The following is a 17,820-nucleotide window of genomic DNA, read 5'->3' on the forward strand; positions in this document are numbered from 1 at the left end:
TTTTTGATCTAAGAGTATGCGAAAGATAGTGAAAATCTTTGCATTGCAAAAAAATGACTAAATAATAACAAGACACAAAGGTTTTTGTCGAGCTTTGGAGCTATGAGCTGGACAAAGCATGAAAAGTTAATATTTAGCTGTGTTGTTGAACATATTAAACACATGGATGAAAAGCAGAGAAGGAGATTATACTGTGGCAGTGTGTGTGAGACGCTTTGACACTTTTTTTGGCATGACTGAGGGTCGCCGTTGCAATTCATTGTAACTCCTGTGAATCCAAACTGACTGCAGTCTCTGCTCTTAGGGAAGCAGCAAGCCACACACTTTTTAGTCCCAACTTACAAGCCGAAAGGTGAAGCATTCCTTTAAGAGTGTAAATACATATACATGCATGCCTATCAACACATTAACACACACAAGCAAACCTACATGTCCTAAAACAAAAGCACAAACCTCTACCGGTCCATCTGATCGGCCAGACACACACCAGACTGATGTCCAGATCAAACACAGCGTCTAGATGTTAACCAGCAGCTGAACAAACAGCTCTGCCTCCAAAGTGTGCTTACTTCTCCCAGCTTTCAGCTCCTTACTCTATTTTGTTTGGATCAAAACAATGGTCCTAGCAGGCCACCGTAATGTCAGCGGCGATTGATCTCTCTCCTACTCGCTGCAGGCCTCTTGTCTGTGGGGGCGTTGCCTTAGCAACCGTGGCTTTTTGGCTCATATGCCATTTGGCAGCACTGAATCTAATTGGCAGATGATTACATTTCAGTTATTGAAATTACACATTTAAATATTACCTCTGTGAATGGAACTGACGTGGATTTAAGTGTTTGTTTTTCCCTAGTCAGAATCGTCTGGTCTGACATCTGTTTTTTGACTGCTGGAGTGTATTGTCTTTGAACAGTAAGCGCAGTTCGCCACCATGGCTGAGCTGTTTCTGAATCAGACTATAAAAACCAGAGCGCAGGAAGGAACCTGAGCTCTTTGGGTCTCCCGCCCACAATACTCCCGGGCTCAAGAGAAAACATGAGAACTCAAATCACGGCCACTACTGCATTTCCTGTCTGCGTGTGTTGGAATTTCTGAGAGAGGTGGTGCTTACGTGTGTGTGTCCCAGTCAGAGGAGGTCATAATTGGCATGAGCTAATAGCAGCTCATAGCCTTCCTATCTTCAGCGGTATGGATGTGGCAGCAGTGACTAACAAACAAAGCTGCCAATGAAGATAAGCTGTAAAACACAACTCTTGTAAGTCACTTCACATGAGTAGCACTGTACTATTGGATCATAAAATATCCCAAAGGACGTTGGTTCAGCTCTCGGTGTTTGAAAGAAGCAGAGGATTATGGGCCAGGCTCTTTCCCACTCTGATTTAACAGTCTTTCTCTGGATCACAGTAGCCTACAGTCCACTGGAGCTCTCTCTGTGGTTTTGGAAGCTGCTAACATGTCAGTCAGATGTTGTAATGGGGATCACATTGCCAGCTCTGTAATATTTTGAGATAAAATGCTTTAGTAAAGCTGGCAGTGTGTAGTTTGGCTGTGCTTTATGTGATCGGAGAGAATCTGTTCAGCCTTGTTGGCAGGTCTGTATTGTAACTGTGTCCCTGACAGCTTTATTTCAACCAGAAATGGGATTTGTCACCTTTACAGTGCTTTATGTGTTCGATAACTGACGGAGCAGGCAGCACAGCACGTCGGTAAATAGAATGAGACCTCGATATTAGTAATGTAATCTGAGTAGTGATGTGATCACAGATAAAAACCACACAGGAATCAGTGACACGTTCTAGCAGTCATGCCCAGATGTAAGGCAGAGGGGGTGGTAAGGACCAACAATGTCTGACATACCAAGCACATGATGAATTTCTTACTGGTCCCACTATCGTAATGAAGTCATTACAGAAGTCCATCCCCCACAAGATTACTACGTGATCACTATAGCTTAGTCACTGCAGTGTTTATCACAAGTGTATTGTGGGTGACTCTCTGCATCATCACTTAGCAGTCCTAATGAGTCAGGATGGCAAATGTAGAAAGGTCTCTCATCTGGGAGACTCTTCAGGGTACTGTAGCAAGCATTATGTGGTCAGCTGACCAGTGGGCGTAGTCTGGCAAACACTGGTGCTATTGAGCTACTAGTAGCATGCTGTCATCTCACAGTTTCAGAGTCTCAGGGGGCTTTCATATCAGGAACCAACCCAGATCTGATCACTCTTGACCCTAAAGTCCAGTTCATTTAATTAGTGTGAACACTGTGTACTGTACCCGGACACAGTACAGCGATCTGTAGTTGGGTATGGTTCATCTGATACAGTATGCATCAGCTGTACCCAAACAAGTGGACTGCTATTTAACAAGACTTCAAGGAGTTTTTAATGGTTATGAAACAGTCTTAATTTAATACTGATGCCTCTATGTCAAATGGCAACGCAGCCCGCTTTGGACAGGCCCAGATTCGGCTTTGCTGTCACCTTCGACCTGCAGAGCTTCACCACGTTACTCCTCCAGTTCCCAGCTGATGAAAGTTCCTGGGGCAGCAGTGTCCGTCTGTGGCATCCTTTTGTACTGTGACTGTAGCACAACAAAAATGTCATGCAGATAATGACAGAAGTGTGTTCAGGTGGACTATTGAATTGATGATGCTCTTACATATTTCATTCTCTAACCCGCTGGCATAATGTAAGAAAGCCTTAGGGTCACAATGAAGGCAAGTACTACCTGAGGGAACAGAATGCAATCACTTGTTGCCACAACGCTGTATGCTTCTAGTGAATTTTGTCATTTTTTTTGTTGCTAATTTCCAACTTTTCAGAGCAGTTTTCTTGTCTGCTTCTCTAATGATTCTGTTAGGTCTAATCACTTAATCACCTAAAAGCCAGCGTCTACCTCCATTGGTCACAAGCCACTCGTCAGTGCTCGTAGTATCAGTCCCTCAAGTGTTTCCCCATCTGGTCCAGGGCTTGGCATGCCATGCTCTGGTGATAAAACGCTCCATGGCAGCCTGGTGGAACAGTGCTGGTAAAGAGTCAGTCACCCCGTGGGCCTTTAGTTCACATCCATCTGCCTCTCGTTAACAGAGTGGAGAGAGAAGGCAAAGAGAGCTTTAGGTGGTGAGAGAAGACGAGAGGTGGATGGAGGTTGAGAGTGCTTGCAGTCGTGTATTTTACATCTGGGAACGCTAAGGAACGAGCCTCGTCAGTTTTCATCAGTGAGAATCTCTTGAACCCTGTGACTGTGTGGATTGTGCTGGTAGCTTCATTGGCACAGGTGTGTGCCACGTGCAGCCGTAGGCATGAGTCCAACTTAATATCTCACACATTCCTACTTACGATCCTTCCTGCATTCTCTTTCCCTTTAATATCTAATCTCAACGTTGTGTATTCAAGTCCAAATCCTTCACACGGGCATATTAATCTGTTAACAACAAGACAGACAGGAATGCAAATGAGTCTCTAGTCTGTTATGAAAAGCATCTAACAAAATGTGTACAGATTAGAAAATAAACCAGATCAAACAACAGATCCATGGTCACCACAAGACTCAACATAAAAACCAACTCACTGCTCAGTGAGTCATGCTCATTTAAAACTAGCAACGTGGTAGGCCCATCTTTTGCCAGTCCAATGCTTGGATGAAACTACGTTTTGTATAATTTATGCCACATGCTATGCAGTTATCAAAGAAGTAAGAACATGAAGGATTGCCCCGCTATAATTAAGTGTGGCAGTAGAGCCTTGCTGGATTATCAGAACACTCAAAAAATGTCAGAGGAAGACGCAGTGTAGATGTTCAGCTCCTCCTGGCATCTGATCCCACTCCAGTTGTAATTGAAAGCTTGTGCTCGGTTAAAAACTGATCGGCCATTTCGTAATTACCTTTGATGGTATTTATCCTGTCTTGTATCCAGCCTCCAGAAGAGGCACGGACAACTCCCCCAGTCCCGAACCCAAGATCTGAAGCAGATGGCGGGGCTGGGCACCCCCCTGTATCATCCCTCCCCAGGCCTCAGCTGCTATTTCAGGTGCAGCTGATGAGCCACTCTGCATGTGGAAAAAGCAGCCCTGGGACTGATGTGGTACGGCATGTCCTAGATAGCGGTTGGTGGAGACTGTAATCAACTGGGAGAAACTGTAGAAACTCTCTGAGAGTTTGTAGTCTTTTATGATACCCATAAAGGAATACGTTGCTGCACTTAGCAAAGTAACAGATGCTTTTTAGACAGATTGATTCATAGCAAGGTTAATTAGGAGCATCATTGGAGAGTGTATTTATTGTTGGGTTCAAGAGAGAAAGGAAAAAGATGTTTTTCTGCGGGCCTCTGACAGCGGGTGAGTTGTTTTTACTGAAGCCCAGTTTCTCTCTTTGGAGGTCAACAATGTGGGTCAGTACCCATCCTGCTTACGAGGCAGTTTCTTTGACAATAGAACAGGCCTATCTGGCAAATCAGAAGCCACTCTGAACTGCAACTTTGGACATATTTGTCACCATGAATGGGGTTATGGGAAGTATGCAATGTGGCCTCCAAAGGAGCAATTGGATAACATCCAGTTGAGAAACAAAAGGGCTTTGGTCCAAACTGATCACCACAAAGAGCCGAACAGCGCTCTCTCATTGTCTGTATCAACATCATGTGCATTCTGGGCCACATTGACTGGATGTCCATCAGTCAGCTGGAATTGTTGCTGACAACTTTATAGGCTCCGCTTTAACTCGCTAGCCCCTACCCACTCATGTCAACATGTACCTGAATACGGTTATAAAAGCCTGTGGAGCTTTGGCAGATTGTTTCCTTGTTAGATAGTTACAGAGAAAGAAATGGAGTGACATTTATTATTTTTCTGCAACATTACACTGTTGCTTCTTTCCATATCCCGTAGTGTCATTTCTGAACACCGTGCACAGGTGCTCTCATCTCCACTCAGCTCCCCAGTTTGAAAGGGATCACAGAGGGCTTTGATGCTCCCCCTCCACACACTCCCACACCCAAATCCCTCTGCGCAGAGGTCTCCACACGTGTTTACCATACAGATGACCTCAGAAGGACAGGAATGCACCATGTAATAGTAGAGCAACACTCACTATGACAGTGAGATGGATCTAACTTGAGAAAAACTTTGGATGACCGTGGTGAGATTTTTAAACAAGTGCAAGGTGCAGTGTACCAGTCTGCTGGTTGTGTTCGTTCTGTAAGAAACCAGTCAAGACAGCTGATGTTGCCTGCAGCAGGGGATTCAGAACAAGCACAAGTATGATCAAAGGGAGCAATTTGGCTGTCCTCAAACACTAAGGTGGCTTACTTATTCATTTGAAATATTTGCAATAGGATTAAATAACTTCTCTTAAGTAAATTTCAGATCATAATTTAAGGTCATGTTCACGATTAAGCGGGATTTCTACCTCTGTGTTGAATCAACACTGTGCCTAACAGCATAGGCTCTGCGTAGACATGTAGCCTATGCTGTAACCTGACATGCACCTCCCCAGAAATTTAACTACATGTCATGGCGACGCAGACCTCATGTTTATTTTTATAAGCTGAAAATAAAGTCCTTCAGTGAAAATTAGTCTTTATTTACTTTTATGTCACAGATAAGAAACAATAAATTGTTAAGACATATGTATAGAGGAAAGTCCGCTAGCCACCAGGCTAATTTTGGGAATGTAAAATGTCATAGGCTTTTGCTAATTACAATGGCATATTGTATATGTGGGGAAATCGTATCTAGTGTAAGACAGTTATTATGTTTGGGAACCTTGTGAGTTATAATGGAACTGAATTTTTTAAGGTTACCTTTGTTAAACATTGCTGTTGTTCCGGGCTTCATAGGAGTAGAGGTAAACTCTGCTAGGCTAATTTATTCAATGTAAAATGTCATAGACTTATGCTAATAACGTTAGCATGTTGTATTTGTGTGGAAACGTGTTTAGCGAATGACAAGTGTTTTGTCTGTGAACCCTGCTAGTTATAATAGAGCTGAATTTGGTACTTGTGTTTCATACTGTTGCTATTAAGTCAAGGTGTAATTGCAGAGCAAAGCAGATACATTACTGCACAAGTATAAATGCTTACAATGGCGTAGGCCACTCGCATTGGCTACTGTGTAGGCTCTGCGTAGAGCACAGGTGTTGTTCGGAGACATTGCATGGCTCTTTCTTCTGTGCTTGTACGCACAGTACATCTTTTTTAAAACTGACATTAATTTTCTTCTCTGTTTCAAACCCATCTCAACAAGTAGTTGGCTCAACCAGTCTGCTTGCTTGATAAGCATTTCCGCATGACACGCTGTTGTGATGTGATCTCCTCTGTGACCTACAGTTACCCACTACACCCCTCTTTGTGTTGGTCTGCAGAGATGTTTATGTAAATCTTGGGTAGAGCGTAATGTCATCTTTACTCTGTTGGGTCTCTGCAGGTTAAACCCCCACTGATAATCACTGATGCCATTATAGTGTTTATATCAGTCAGACAATTTATTCACACAGTTTAGTTGTCCTTATTGACATACTTTATTTTTCAGTTTCTGGAATCAAACCTATTTCTTCTACCTATTAACCCCAATGAACAGTGATTCCTGATCAGCTGTAATGTAACTGTTGATTTAACCCCTGTTTTAGATTAATCTAACAGAAAACAGATGAATGGCAGCTGCTGCGTTGTGTGATTCACTATATGGAAATTCAAAATCAGCAATCATAGAGAGTTTTAGGCGACATAAAGTCATCCTCTTAACATGCCGGTGCCCGCATTTAGAGTCTTAAAAAGCATTGATTTTGGTTTAAAAAAACACTCATCATTATGGAAGGAAGGCAGCAATACAGAGAAGAAGATGCGTTACTAAATGTATCTGCTTTGTTGTGGTCATGACCATGTTTTGACTCTTATCACAGCTGAGCTTTCTTAAACTTTCATAATGCATCCTAGTTTCAGGAAGTGTTAACCTGAAATCTTCTCTGACAGGTAGTTGCCTTTTAATTCCTTTATACATTAACTTTGCACTGCAGTTTCAATGGCCAGTGTTTGACTTGGAAAATGAATGATTTAATGAGTTTCCGTGTGCAGTCATGAATGTAATTGTGTTAAATGATCCAGTACGCTCCTTTGTGTCAGTGCCATGGTAGCTTTGTTTTAATCCCCACATCCTCTGGAGATGGAAGCAATTGCAAGGTTTACCCATTCATCAAAAAGGCCTGGTGGACTTTAATGCAGTCACATTTAAAAACCTACCTCCTTCTTAGTGCTCATTGGTGGTCTCCTGGTTTTGTCAATGGCCTGGAGTTCTCGATGTTGTAGTTTTGAGTTCTTGATTGCAGTCAAGCCTCTGCTTTGCTGTTGAAATCCTATTGTTAATGATGTTCATGGCTCTCTGTATTTCAGTTTAACTGCCGTGATAAGCATTTATTCAGATTTAGTATGCTGGAACGCCTCCCTTGTGTCATGTCTGTCTCTATCTAAGTGGTTTATTTCCTCACGAGTGCCACAAGGAAGGAGCTGCTACTTGGAGATGCAAAAAATAATCAACAGTTTCTAAAAGGCCCAACATAGATCATTAATTTATCAAGACTGTGAGAACATTTAATGCTGATGAATAGAGCGGAGCCTTTTGGTAATGTGATTACTGCATTAAGGACACGTGCCCATACACACTCACACATACATACAGAATGCAGCTCTCGCCCAGCTTTGACTGGAAGCTTTCTAATCGAGTCATCAGCTGATTGGCCATTAAGTAGCTTGATGTACTGAACTATTGATGATATCCCATAAAGGCTCTTAGGGATCTTTTGGCTTTTTCACAAAGGCATCTGTTGCTGTCTAATTGTCTCATTTAATACTTATCTTTGTTTCTGTCCACTTTACTTCCATATTAATGAGTGTATTCATTAAACAGCAGGTTGGTCAGATGCAAACTCTTGGCCAAGCACACAATTTACAGTTGCGGTTCCCCCAGTTCTGGTTTAGTTTGTCTCTAGTTGCAGTGACGTTCACTACAGAATCTGAGGTTCTCGTGGCAATAAACAGAAATAATTCTTCCTTCAAATTTACAGCTCATTAAGTGGTCAGAGTGAGTGCAGTTGCCACAAACAGAGAGGTAGACAATTATAGCAGCTACATGCCAAAAAGGATTTCTAAAGCCCTGTCTTGTGATAAAGAAATTACCTCCCTATGTCTGTGTTCAGTGTGGCGCATTTGCATGGGATAAGCAAAGTCTGTATTTTACTTAAATCTCCTGACTTTATCCCCCCTGATATGATGCACACAGTCCTTCATGACTTCACTCTATACAACACAGAAACACTACGCAGCACTATCAGTGGTGTAAACCCCCTTTCTTCTTTGAAATGTTGGTTAAACGAGCAGGACCTATTCTGCCTCATGTTGTTACAAGACATCCATTTCATCATCTTTCAAGATTTCGCTCTCCTGATTGATTTAAGCTTGCTTTTTCTGTAACTGGGTCTCCATGCTCTGTAGTGAGATGAGCCTCCTGCACCCAGAATGCTGTCAGAACATTCATTTATAATCAGCAGCACAGCCTCTGTTAGTCTCAACCAGGAAAGAGGCAGAAATGAGGCGCAGAGAAAACCGAAAACCTAAATGCAACCCCCAAATCACAGACATGCTAAATGGCATGGGACTGTATTATAATATGACCTCTGTGTTTGGCGAAATATGATAGGTAATTTGCGGTGGAATTTTTACTTGACAAATAGGACATTGCGGATTTTGCACGGGATTAAGATCACAGGCAACCCCCACATTTACTACAAATTTCTAGAGTTCCCCAGGTAATGCTAGTCCTGTGTGGCTTAATATCGGAATAACTTCAGCAAATCACAATTACAGAGACTGCTACACAAGCAGCTCACATACAGTAAGATGGAAAGAGTATGTTGGAAGCAGTATGTGTCACCAGCGACAATTCTTGCAGTTGTCAAATGAGGAAAAGTAGTCACTGCCCAAATTACAGTCTATTGGCCACAAAAAACCCAAATTATTCTATGTGGCTGGTCGCAACTCCCTGCCAGGGACTGACAGACACTCAACGGGACAGTTTCTAAATGCTGACGAACATAAAGCAAAACTGGTGCATTGTAACTTTGAGCAAGCTGGTAATTGTGGCAGAGCTGCTGTCACAACCTGGAAGACAACGTAAGAGGACAGGGTTAGACCTCTGTTCAACACAGAATGAGGATGATAAACGGTTAAAGCACTGGTTTTCTCTCAAGAAAAGTGACCAATGTTTAAGAAAGCATACACATATTTGAGAACGCCTCATTGAGGTTTGAAGCGTTCCTCAAATATTGGCAATACCCTCAATTGAGCACTTGATCTATACATATTAGTGTTTGCTTTAACATTACCACATCATCTATAAGTGGGGACAATACGATGCACATTAAACTTTGCCCTGAAACAATCATCCTCGTCCTGCTCAGCCGATCTTATTACTGCTACTTTCCAGATTTTGTCGGTGAGCCAAGAAACAGCCACTAAGATCTTGCAAGCTGTTAACTTTATAATGGCACCTAGTCCAGTGAGTTGAACAAATAATTTGTGGAGGCATGTTGCAGCCTTGGTGTTTTTTTGCCTCTAATATGAGGAATCTCTCTGCACCCCGCTCTATCGGTGTCTGTGTGGCTCTAAATCACCTCATTAATCTGTTTCCTCTGCTGAAGATGTCTGGCCGAGGCTGCCTTCCATTAGGAGAAATCCATTATACATGGCCCTGGCCAGTGAGGACACACGGAGGAAACAATTTGTGTGCAACCGTGTGCATGTATTGGTGTGTGTGTGTTAGATCCCAGTTGTCATGTTGATGATGTAAATTTAAATGAGGGGCACTCTGACAGGCGTGATTCCTCAGAAAGGACCTCAGAGGGTAATTTACCTGCACATCCAACTTGTTTAAGTGAGGCCTGCTGTCGCCCCTCTGCTTACTTAAGTGGCTTGGGTTTTCAGTCGCATGCACTGATGCAGGTGTGTGTGTGTGTGTGTGTGTGTGTGTGTGTAGCCTGGTCTCTACTGTAACTCTAGGTGTGATGGGAATCAGGTTCCATTCATCCTGGAGATATTTCAGCCTTAATGAAACACCTGAGACCAGTTTTGCCAACCTTACATCTCTACGAGCATTCAGAGGAGCCATAACTAAGGGATAATAGGCTGCTTTGGGCTGTTCTGTGGTACTGATGTGTACATATACTGTACCGCACTATAACTACAAGTCTTTGTGATTGTCTTTTTTAGATGTATAATGTTTGCATGCTGGTTTGTACATCTGTGTTATGCACCGTCAAGGTTCATGGTCTTTAAAAATGTAAAGATTTGAAAAAGGGAAATTATCAAATTGAGAGTTTTTTCAAGTCTGTTGCAATTATAACTGATGATAACAGTCAAATTTAATCATCTACAGCCAAACTGAAGCATTAAACTGTCTGGCTTTGTCTGCTCTTTACTACGGTGTGTGTGCTCAGACAAAGATGATTTCCTTTTGAAACAAATGCAACTCTATGTAAAAAGACACAGTGATGGATGGTGGCTACAGTAAGCTGTATTTCTACCCTGTAAGACTAGAGTTTGTGTAGCTCTGATATTCCCCAATTTGAGAACATATGAACCTCATTCCTCCGCCTTCACGTCCTGGCTCCATCCTAATCTATTTGTTCTCTTCCTTGGTCTCCTCAGAGATTCGAGCCCAGCTGGTGGAGCAGCAGAAATGCCTGGACCAGCAGACAGAGATGAGGGTCCAGCTGCTGCAGGACCTCCAGGACTTCTTCAGGAAGAAGGCAGAGATTGAGATGGAATACTCCAGAAACCTGGAGAAACTGGCCGAACGCTTCATGGCAAAGACTCGCAGCACCAAGGATCACCAGCAGTACAAGTGAGGAGACGCTGTCTTAGTGTTTGTGATCGGTTTGTTTGTGATGTCATCTGGGTTTCATTTATGGGCCTGAAAATACTTCTCATTAATCAGAGTGAGGATCAACATTCTTGGTCTGCTGGTCTCATTTTTATGTTTTATTGTGGCAGTCAGACAGAAGTCACACTGAAATTCATTGTCCTGTGTGATTATTGTGCTGATGAGCTGTATCAATCTTCATTTCACATTCAAAGCCAGTCAAATGAACGCAGAAAAGCAGCTCAGTGGTGACATTTTATTTTTGTTTCTGTCATTTATCTTTCAATCATTCTCAAGATTCCTTATTGCAAATATGAATATCATGAAATTCTAGTGCCAGACTGCTCTGTCTTTTTCTGAGTCTACCTCTCCAGCACAGGAAATTCATCGAAACTATTGCTTTGTTTCACATTATGTAATGTTTACGTTAAAGCCTGTGGTTGTAGCCCATTATGTCACACTAACACAGCCAGAGGGCTTTATGAATAATCCATCTTGACTTTTGTTTAGTTTTTGGTGCCATAATACAACATTCTACTATACAGTAAATGTTTTCTGGGGAGACTTTTAGCTTTGTTTTTGACATGTCTCTGATCTCTATTAGAAATCTCAAAGCCCTAATACCAATACCAAAAATATTTTTGAAGATTGACCACATATGCAATGCAATATGAATATATACATTTTGATACTTTATACTGTGGACATATTTCGGTCGATACTGAAAGAGTATTTCATTTTAAATCCTGCCCTATGTCTGCATACTTACTGAGAATAGAACAGTGTCATTATGAAAAAGTATAAGAGAAGTGGAAGGAGAAACTAAACATTGAATTTAATATGGTCTTTGTGTCATAGAGGGTTAGTCTGGCCGTGGAAGTATGTATGAACAAAGATTTAATGAAATGAGATTCTTTATACAACCCTGTCTTGGTGGTGCATCACAGTTTGACTCAGAGCCTTTCAGAGGATCTTGACACAGTTAAGCGTGCTGTAGCTTTTGGCCTTATTACACTGCAGGAGTCTGCTCATGGAAAGAGCAGACATTAGCATATTGTTTGAACTCGTGGTGGGAACGAAAATAAAACGTATGTTTGTCCTCGCCGTCTGCAAATAGCCCCTGCGCTCTGTCTGAAGCTCCAATGGCTCTAGCAGCTGTGTGTGCCCATGTGTGTAACTGGTGGAGCGACTCTGGTATGGCGCTCTGTGGTTTTCATCGCGTGATGTACAGTCGGGTCACTTCATTCACAGGGTAAACATTTGGCAGACGTCAAGGAGCATATTTCTTCAGCAAATACAAGATGTCTGAATAGCATTAAAAACCTTCCTGTGGGTTTTAAATCTCTTGGCCTATATTTTTTGTATTCACATAAACAACACACGTACAGTGAGGCTTCTGTGCTCTACATATTCTCTAGATTGTTTTCATTGGACAGGCTTGTCTGCGGTGTGAAAAAGTGCGTTTTCATTCTGTCTGCAGCCTTAAGCCAGTATTCATATGACAGGTTAGCTTGGCGTAGCTGCAAAACGCTAAAGTAGCATTAAAATGAGCAGCTAAATCTGTGTGTAATTAGTTTAGACAGGCTGCATTCAAAAGGGGGGCACTGCTGTTGCTGTCAGTGGAGCTGCATTCTTTAACACTGGTTTATATAACTGATGTTGAGACAAGTTGACAAGATGTCATTCTAATAGTCAAGAGTGCATTAATATACATTTTGTGTGACATGTTGTTTGGAGGAATGCAGTTCCTCTGCCTCTCTCTCTCTCTCTCTCTCTCTCTCTCTCTCGATACACATGGAATATTTGTTTCAGCTGCCACTAAGAATCTTCACTAATTAGGCATCACAGAGGTGGAAGTGGATTCTATCTCTCTGTGTTGCTACCTGCCTCTGTACAGGCCATGTCGCTGATAAAGCTACAAAGACCTGATCCCATTCGGGCTTCCCACTAAGCTGCGAACGTTGCCATTTGTGTTTGTTGATATTCATGACCAAGCTGGATGTATTGCTACTGGAGATAGAAGCTAGGCCTCTGGTTGTGGAATGAAAATGTTTTCTCATTGCACCACCAATATGTCGTCTTCTAAATTTAAATCTGCCGCTGTCTCTCTCGTGCTCCTTCGAGCGAGGAAAAAGTTTCAGCACAGTAGGAGTTCAGCCCAAAATCCTCTACAGGAGTGAGGTAAAGTGAAAGTTGGACTGCTGGAGAAGAATCCATCTTGCTTCAGGGGAAGTGCCCTGTGTTGAGCTGTACTTCGGTGTCTGAGTCTGGAAAAAAAACTAGTGGTGAGACACTAAGACAGCAGGGGAGGATGATGCTAACTCTAAAGTAAAGATGGATGATTTTATAGACTCATAGACATTGTCTCAGTCAAGACTTCATATCTATGGTCATGCTCTTTTATTTTAGTGCACCCGTTTCAAAAGAGCAAATTGACAAACAGGTTCCTATTTAGAGTAATGACCTGTGAAAACACTAGGGCTGTCCCAAATACCAGTTTTGGGGAACTATAGCTTCAGTTTGAAGTATCTACGATTAACCGAAGCTTCAAAAAGGGGTTGGGGTGGAGTTGCGGGGGTTAGTGAGAGCTGAGGGCATTTTAAAAAATCATCAGTTTTCAGTCGATTCCCCCAAAATAATGCAACCATTAGCTACTTTGTTAGCAATCAGGTTGCACAAACATTAGCAATAATAGCTAGAAAAAAGAACGCTTTGGTGTGCAGGACGGCTAAGCTGTTACTTACAGTTTTTGGGTGATTTGCCATGCTAGTAATTTGCCTGATTTGTGAAATGCCAGTTTCATGTGGCGTATCTGGCACCCGACTTTTTGGGGGTGATCTTTGTAAATTTTGAAACTATTCCAAACATTTGACTTTTTTGACATCTTGCTAGCACATCTGTGAGCCTGTCACAGGTGGTCAAATTGTCGTAGTCACAAAACTAGGCCTATCACTAAGTTTAAATGCCATTTTCCAAGAATAACTAATAATTCAAGTTGATGCATAATGAATTACACCGATCGGCCAAAACATTAAAACCACTGGGGGTTGACAGGCTACTTGACATGCCAACCGAACACCATTGCAGGCCAAGTAAACCCCCTCATGGCAACAGCACTGGTCGATGGGAGTGTCCCCCCAGCAGGACAATACGACATGCCACACCACAAAAACTGCTCAGGAATGACCACAGGAATACGACAAAGAACTCAAGGCATTAACTTGGCCTTCAAATACCCAAGATCCCAATCTGATCGAACATCTGAGGAATGTGCTGTTACTCCAGAGGTACCCCGGATCCATGGTGGGTCCTCCTTGGACCAGACTCTGACCTGTCATGGCATGGACACAGGACCTCTGGAGGGTGTCCTTTGGTCTTGGCATCAGGGCATTACTTTCAGATCTTTTCCGTCCCGTGAGTTGTGAGGTGGGGTACCAGCACATCTTACAGATGTTTGATCAGATCGGGATCTGATCAAGGAACTTGGAGGCCAGGTCGATGCCTTGAGCTCTTTGTCTCGTTCCTCGGGCCATTCCTGAGCCATTTTTGGGGTGTGGCATGGCTTATTGTCCTGTTGGGGGGACACACTGTTGCTGAAGAGAGCCATTGCCATAAGGGGGGGCAATGGTCTGCACTGGTGTTTAGGTGGGTGGAGCGTATCAGGTGGCATCCACATGAATGTCAGAACCCAAGGTTTCCCAACAGAACATAGCATCGTAACAAGATGATCAATGTTGTTCACTTCACCTGTCAGTGGTTTTAATGTTTCGGCCGATCGGTGTATGTTGGATAACTATTTCTTAATGTTTGGGCTATTTGGGATTTTTGGGATAATAGTATAGAAATAAAGCATTCATACATAACGAGTGGGACATTGATTACATGGCAAAGACTGAAGCTTCGAAGCATTTGGGTCATCCCGAGAAACTACTGATAAAAAACATCTCATTTTTAATAATAGTACTTTCTGAAATGTGAGTGTAGCTGCTAGATTTTTATGATTGTAAGTGTGCTTATTTTGTTCACAGGGATACATAAGCACAATATTATTCCAGTTCGTTCTCTAAACACATTAGTGTCTTTGCCACAGTCAGAAGCTGCTGCTGTTTGTTCTGCTGCAGGTTTACTTTACATGTTGAAAATCATAGTCTCCACCTGTTTGCAAAAACCCATTTAAACAGCTGCTCCTGACTTCCTTGACAAAAACGCTCCTTCTTTTTAAATCACATGTGTTAGGCTATATTTTCAATGGTGTGACTGTGATATAACACTACATTAACTACAATTACATTAAACTCTGTTCTCTGGCTTCAGAATGACATATGAAGAAGACACCTTTGTGTGTTTCTGCCATAAGGTTTGTTTTTCCTCTTCATTACCAGCAGTGGTAAATGCAGTGCGCAGTAATGGAAAAAACTGCAAAGAGTTCAGTTAAACTTGATAATTAGGTGTTAGAAAGTTGAGTCAGAAACACACGCTGTTCAACATGGTGTATTATGTTGGTCAGAGGAGGAACACGTCTGTGTGAACTGTTGATAATGGCTTTTTGAAAACAGTTGGTGCCTATAGCATACAGGGGGTCAGGGAATGCCGCAGCAGAAAAGACCGTGACCGCCAGTGATTGTAGCAGGGACATTAAATGCTCATAATGTCCTTTAATGACAGCAAGGAAAAAGTTCAATCCCACTAGTGTCTTCTTTTTTCTTTCCTGTGAGAAAACAAAACAGACCAATATTACGGTGTCCAGCCTGCGGCGGCAGTCTGTGGGAGAACCATTCAGTCCTGTCTGCCTGGTCCATTTGTGTTTCAGTCGCTGTTTGCAGAACACACACACAAATGAACAAATATAGGCAAACATTCTTCCCTGTCTCTCTGGCTCTTTCTTTAACGCACACACATGCACACAACCAGATACTGTATTATGCAAAGTTTGTTCAGGGAGGGACATGGAGACGGAGAGCAGTGGAATCATTGAATTATTTATATTGCCAAAGCCACAGCTGGGATCATCTTAAATAGGCGGCTTTTATCCAGAATTAAGTGTCTGGTTAAGGGACTTCCTCTCTTTGTCTGTGAGGATAAAAAGAAGGTGTAGAACATGCTGCAGCTGCATATGTTGCCAGATATTACAGTCAGCAATGCATTCAGCTTTAGTGGCAAGGAATGAAGCTGAAGTTTAACACCATTTGTTATTCACAGAACTACTTGACTAGAATTATTAATAATGTTTTGGCACCCTGTCTCATGCTGTTAATTTCAACCTAGAACTTTCCTTTTCGTGATAGGCTTGGTCCAAATTAGACCTGCAGTGATCAGTTTGTTCGTAGCAGCTGTATGCCTATGTCGCAGGTGACTGTGCTGCAGCTCTAAAGGCCACCACCACAGTTCATTAATGAAAGATGTTATCAGTCGGGCACTGGAGGACTTTGTCATTTTGCCGCTGATAAGGGCTCCTGTTTCAATGCCCTGCAAACTGAAGTGGTAATTATCCTTCATTGTCAGCATCCTGTATGAGAGTGTAAGTATGTTAATGTTGACTCAGTGACTTCTGGACTCCTGGCTGTATGAATGGGCAGAACACACACTTAAACACACATTGACAAGAGCCAGTAAGTTACTAATGAACTCTTTTTTTATACTAGCCCCCTTCCCTTTTGTGGACATTCCCCTTTCATACCTGTGTTTTAGCCCCTCGAGGGTCCGCCTATCTGTCTGTGGGTCTGTCTGACCCAGTTCCTGCCCTGGCTGAGGGGGAAACGATGACATTGAGAGATTTTCCTGCCATTATGTGGAGTAAGCAACTCCCAGAGGTTGTTCTGTCGTCACGGCCTGTGTCAGTCCCCTCCCCTCGATTTCTGGTTCTGTCCTCTTTTCACTGCAGGCCCCCAGTTTGATTTAGTAGGTCAGGCCAATAACAAACATACAAGGTACTTTCAGAAGTGTTGATGTGTTTGTGGGAACTTTTGGGGACATCAGTAACTTCCCCCCTGAGTTCTCTATTTTTGCTAACTCCACCGTGTACCACAAGTTTGCTTTATTTTATTCTCTGGCAGTTTTATAATGAATTCTGGGTCATTCCTTTGTTTGATGTAGCCTTTCCATTAAAAACTGAATTTCATTTAAAACTTTATGTGAAGCAATGGTGCTGCTTTTGTTGACTGTCTATTGTGTGACATATTGAATTTTTATAAGACCTGTGCATGTTCTGATGCTGAATTAGGTCAGACTTTTCACAGTGAGGAGTCCTGCTGTGCTCTGAGCAGAAAGGTGGATTGAAGCAAAGAGGTGAAGGCGCTTCAAACCCTGACTGAAAATTCCCTGGCTAATCCTGCCAGTAGGCTGCTTGTAATAGAGCTGTTTTGAATCCTCAATCAAATTATCCTCATCTTTTTTCTCAAGTGGGGGACAAATGGTCACAGAGGGACATCGAGCCAAAACACAAGAGTGCTTTGGAACTGTAGGAGGTTGTTTAGACACTTTTTCAGAGGCTAATGATGTGCTGTGTCCAGCTTCATGTCAGTGGCCACCTGGAGATTATGCATCTGCACATGCAAAAATGAGCATGAATTAATAAACACATGCACACACACGTGCTGCCTTCACATATCTAGATCCAGTGACATAGAATGGAAGTATTGCACTCTGCTTATATAAAATGCAGAAAGGATTTATGGTAATTGCTCTTTGACAGTGTGTGTGTGTGTGTGTGTATATGAGAGAGGGAGATGCTGTCCAGCAGTCCTGCTGCTGCAGCTCTGGGACCACTTCACTTATTTTCTCTTTTTCTAGCTTTCTCTTCCTTTGCACGTGTCCTCTAGCCCGGCATGTGGCATCACTACACCACTCAGCTTTTAGCTAAATCAGTTTTTTCATTCGCCGTCTTCCTGGTGTCTTTGAAAGACGACCGTGCTCTCAA

General features: G+C 42.5%; 1 protein-coding gene across 4 annotated transcripts in view; it reads left to right on the top strand.

The window, feature by feature from the left end:
• Positions 1-17,820, top strand: part of srgap1a (SLIT-ROBO Rho GTPase activating protein 1a) — a 99,024-nt gene that overhangs the window by 25,882 nt on the left and 55,322 nt on the right. For all 4 annotated transcript variants that reach the window (XM_033621495.2, XM_033621496.2, XM_033621499.2 and 1 more), the window contains exon 2: positions 10,691-10,886. In XM_033621495.2, the coding sequence (XP_033477386.1) occupies positions 10,691-10,886 (196 nt within the window). The remainder of the gene's footprint in view (positions 1-10,690; positions 10,887-17,820) is intronic.

The sequence above is a fragment of the Epinephelus lanceolatus genome, chromosome 5, assembly GCF_041903045.1.
Source record: "Epinephelus lanceolatus isolate andai-2023 chromosome 5, ASM4190304v1, whole genome shotgun sequence".
NCBI classification, from domain to species: Eukaryota; Metazoa; Chordata; class Actinopteri; order Perciformes; family Serranidae; genus Epinephelus; species Epinephelus lanceolatus.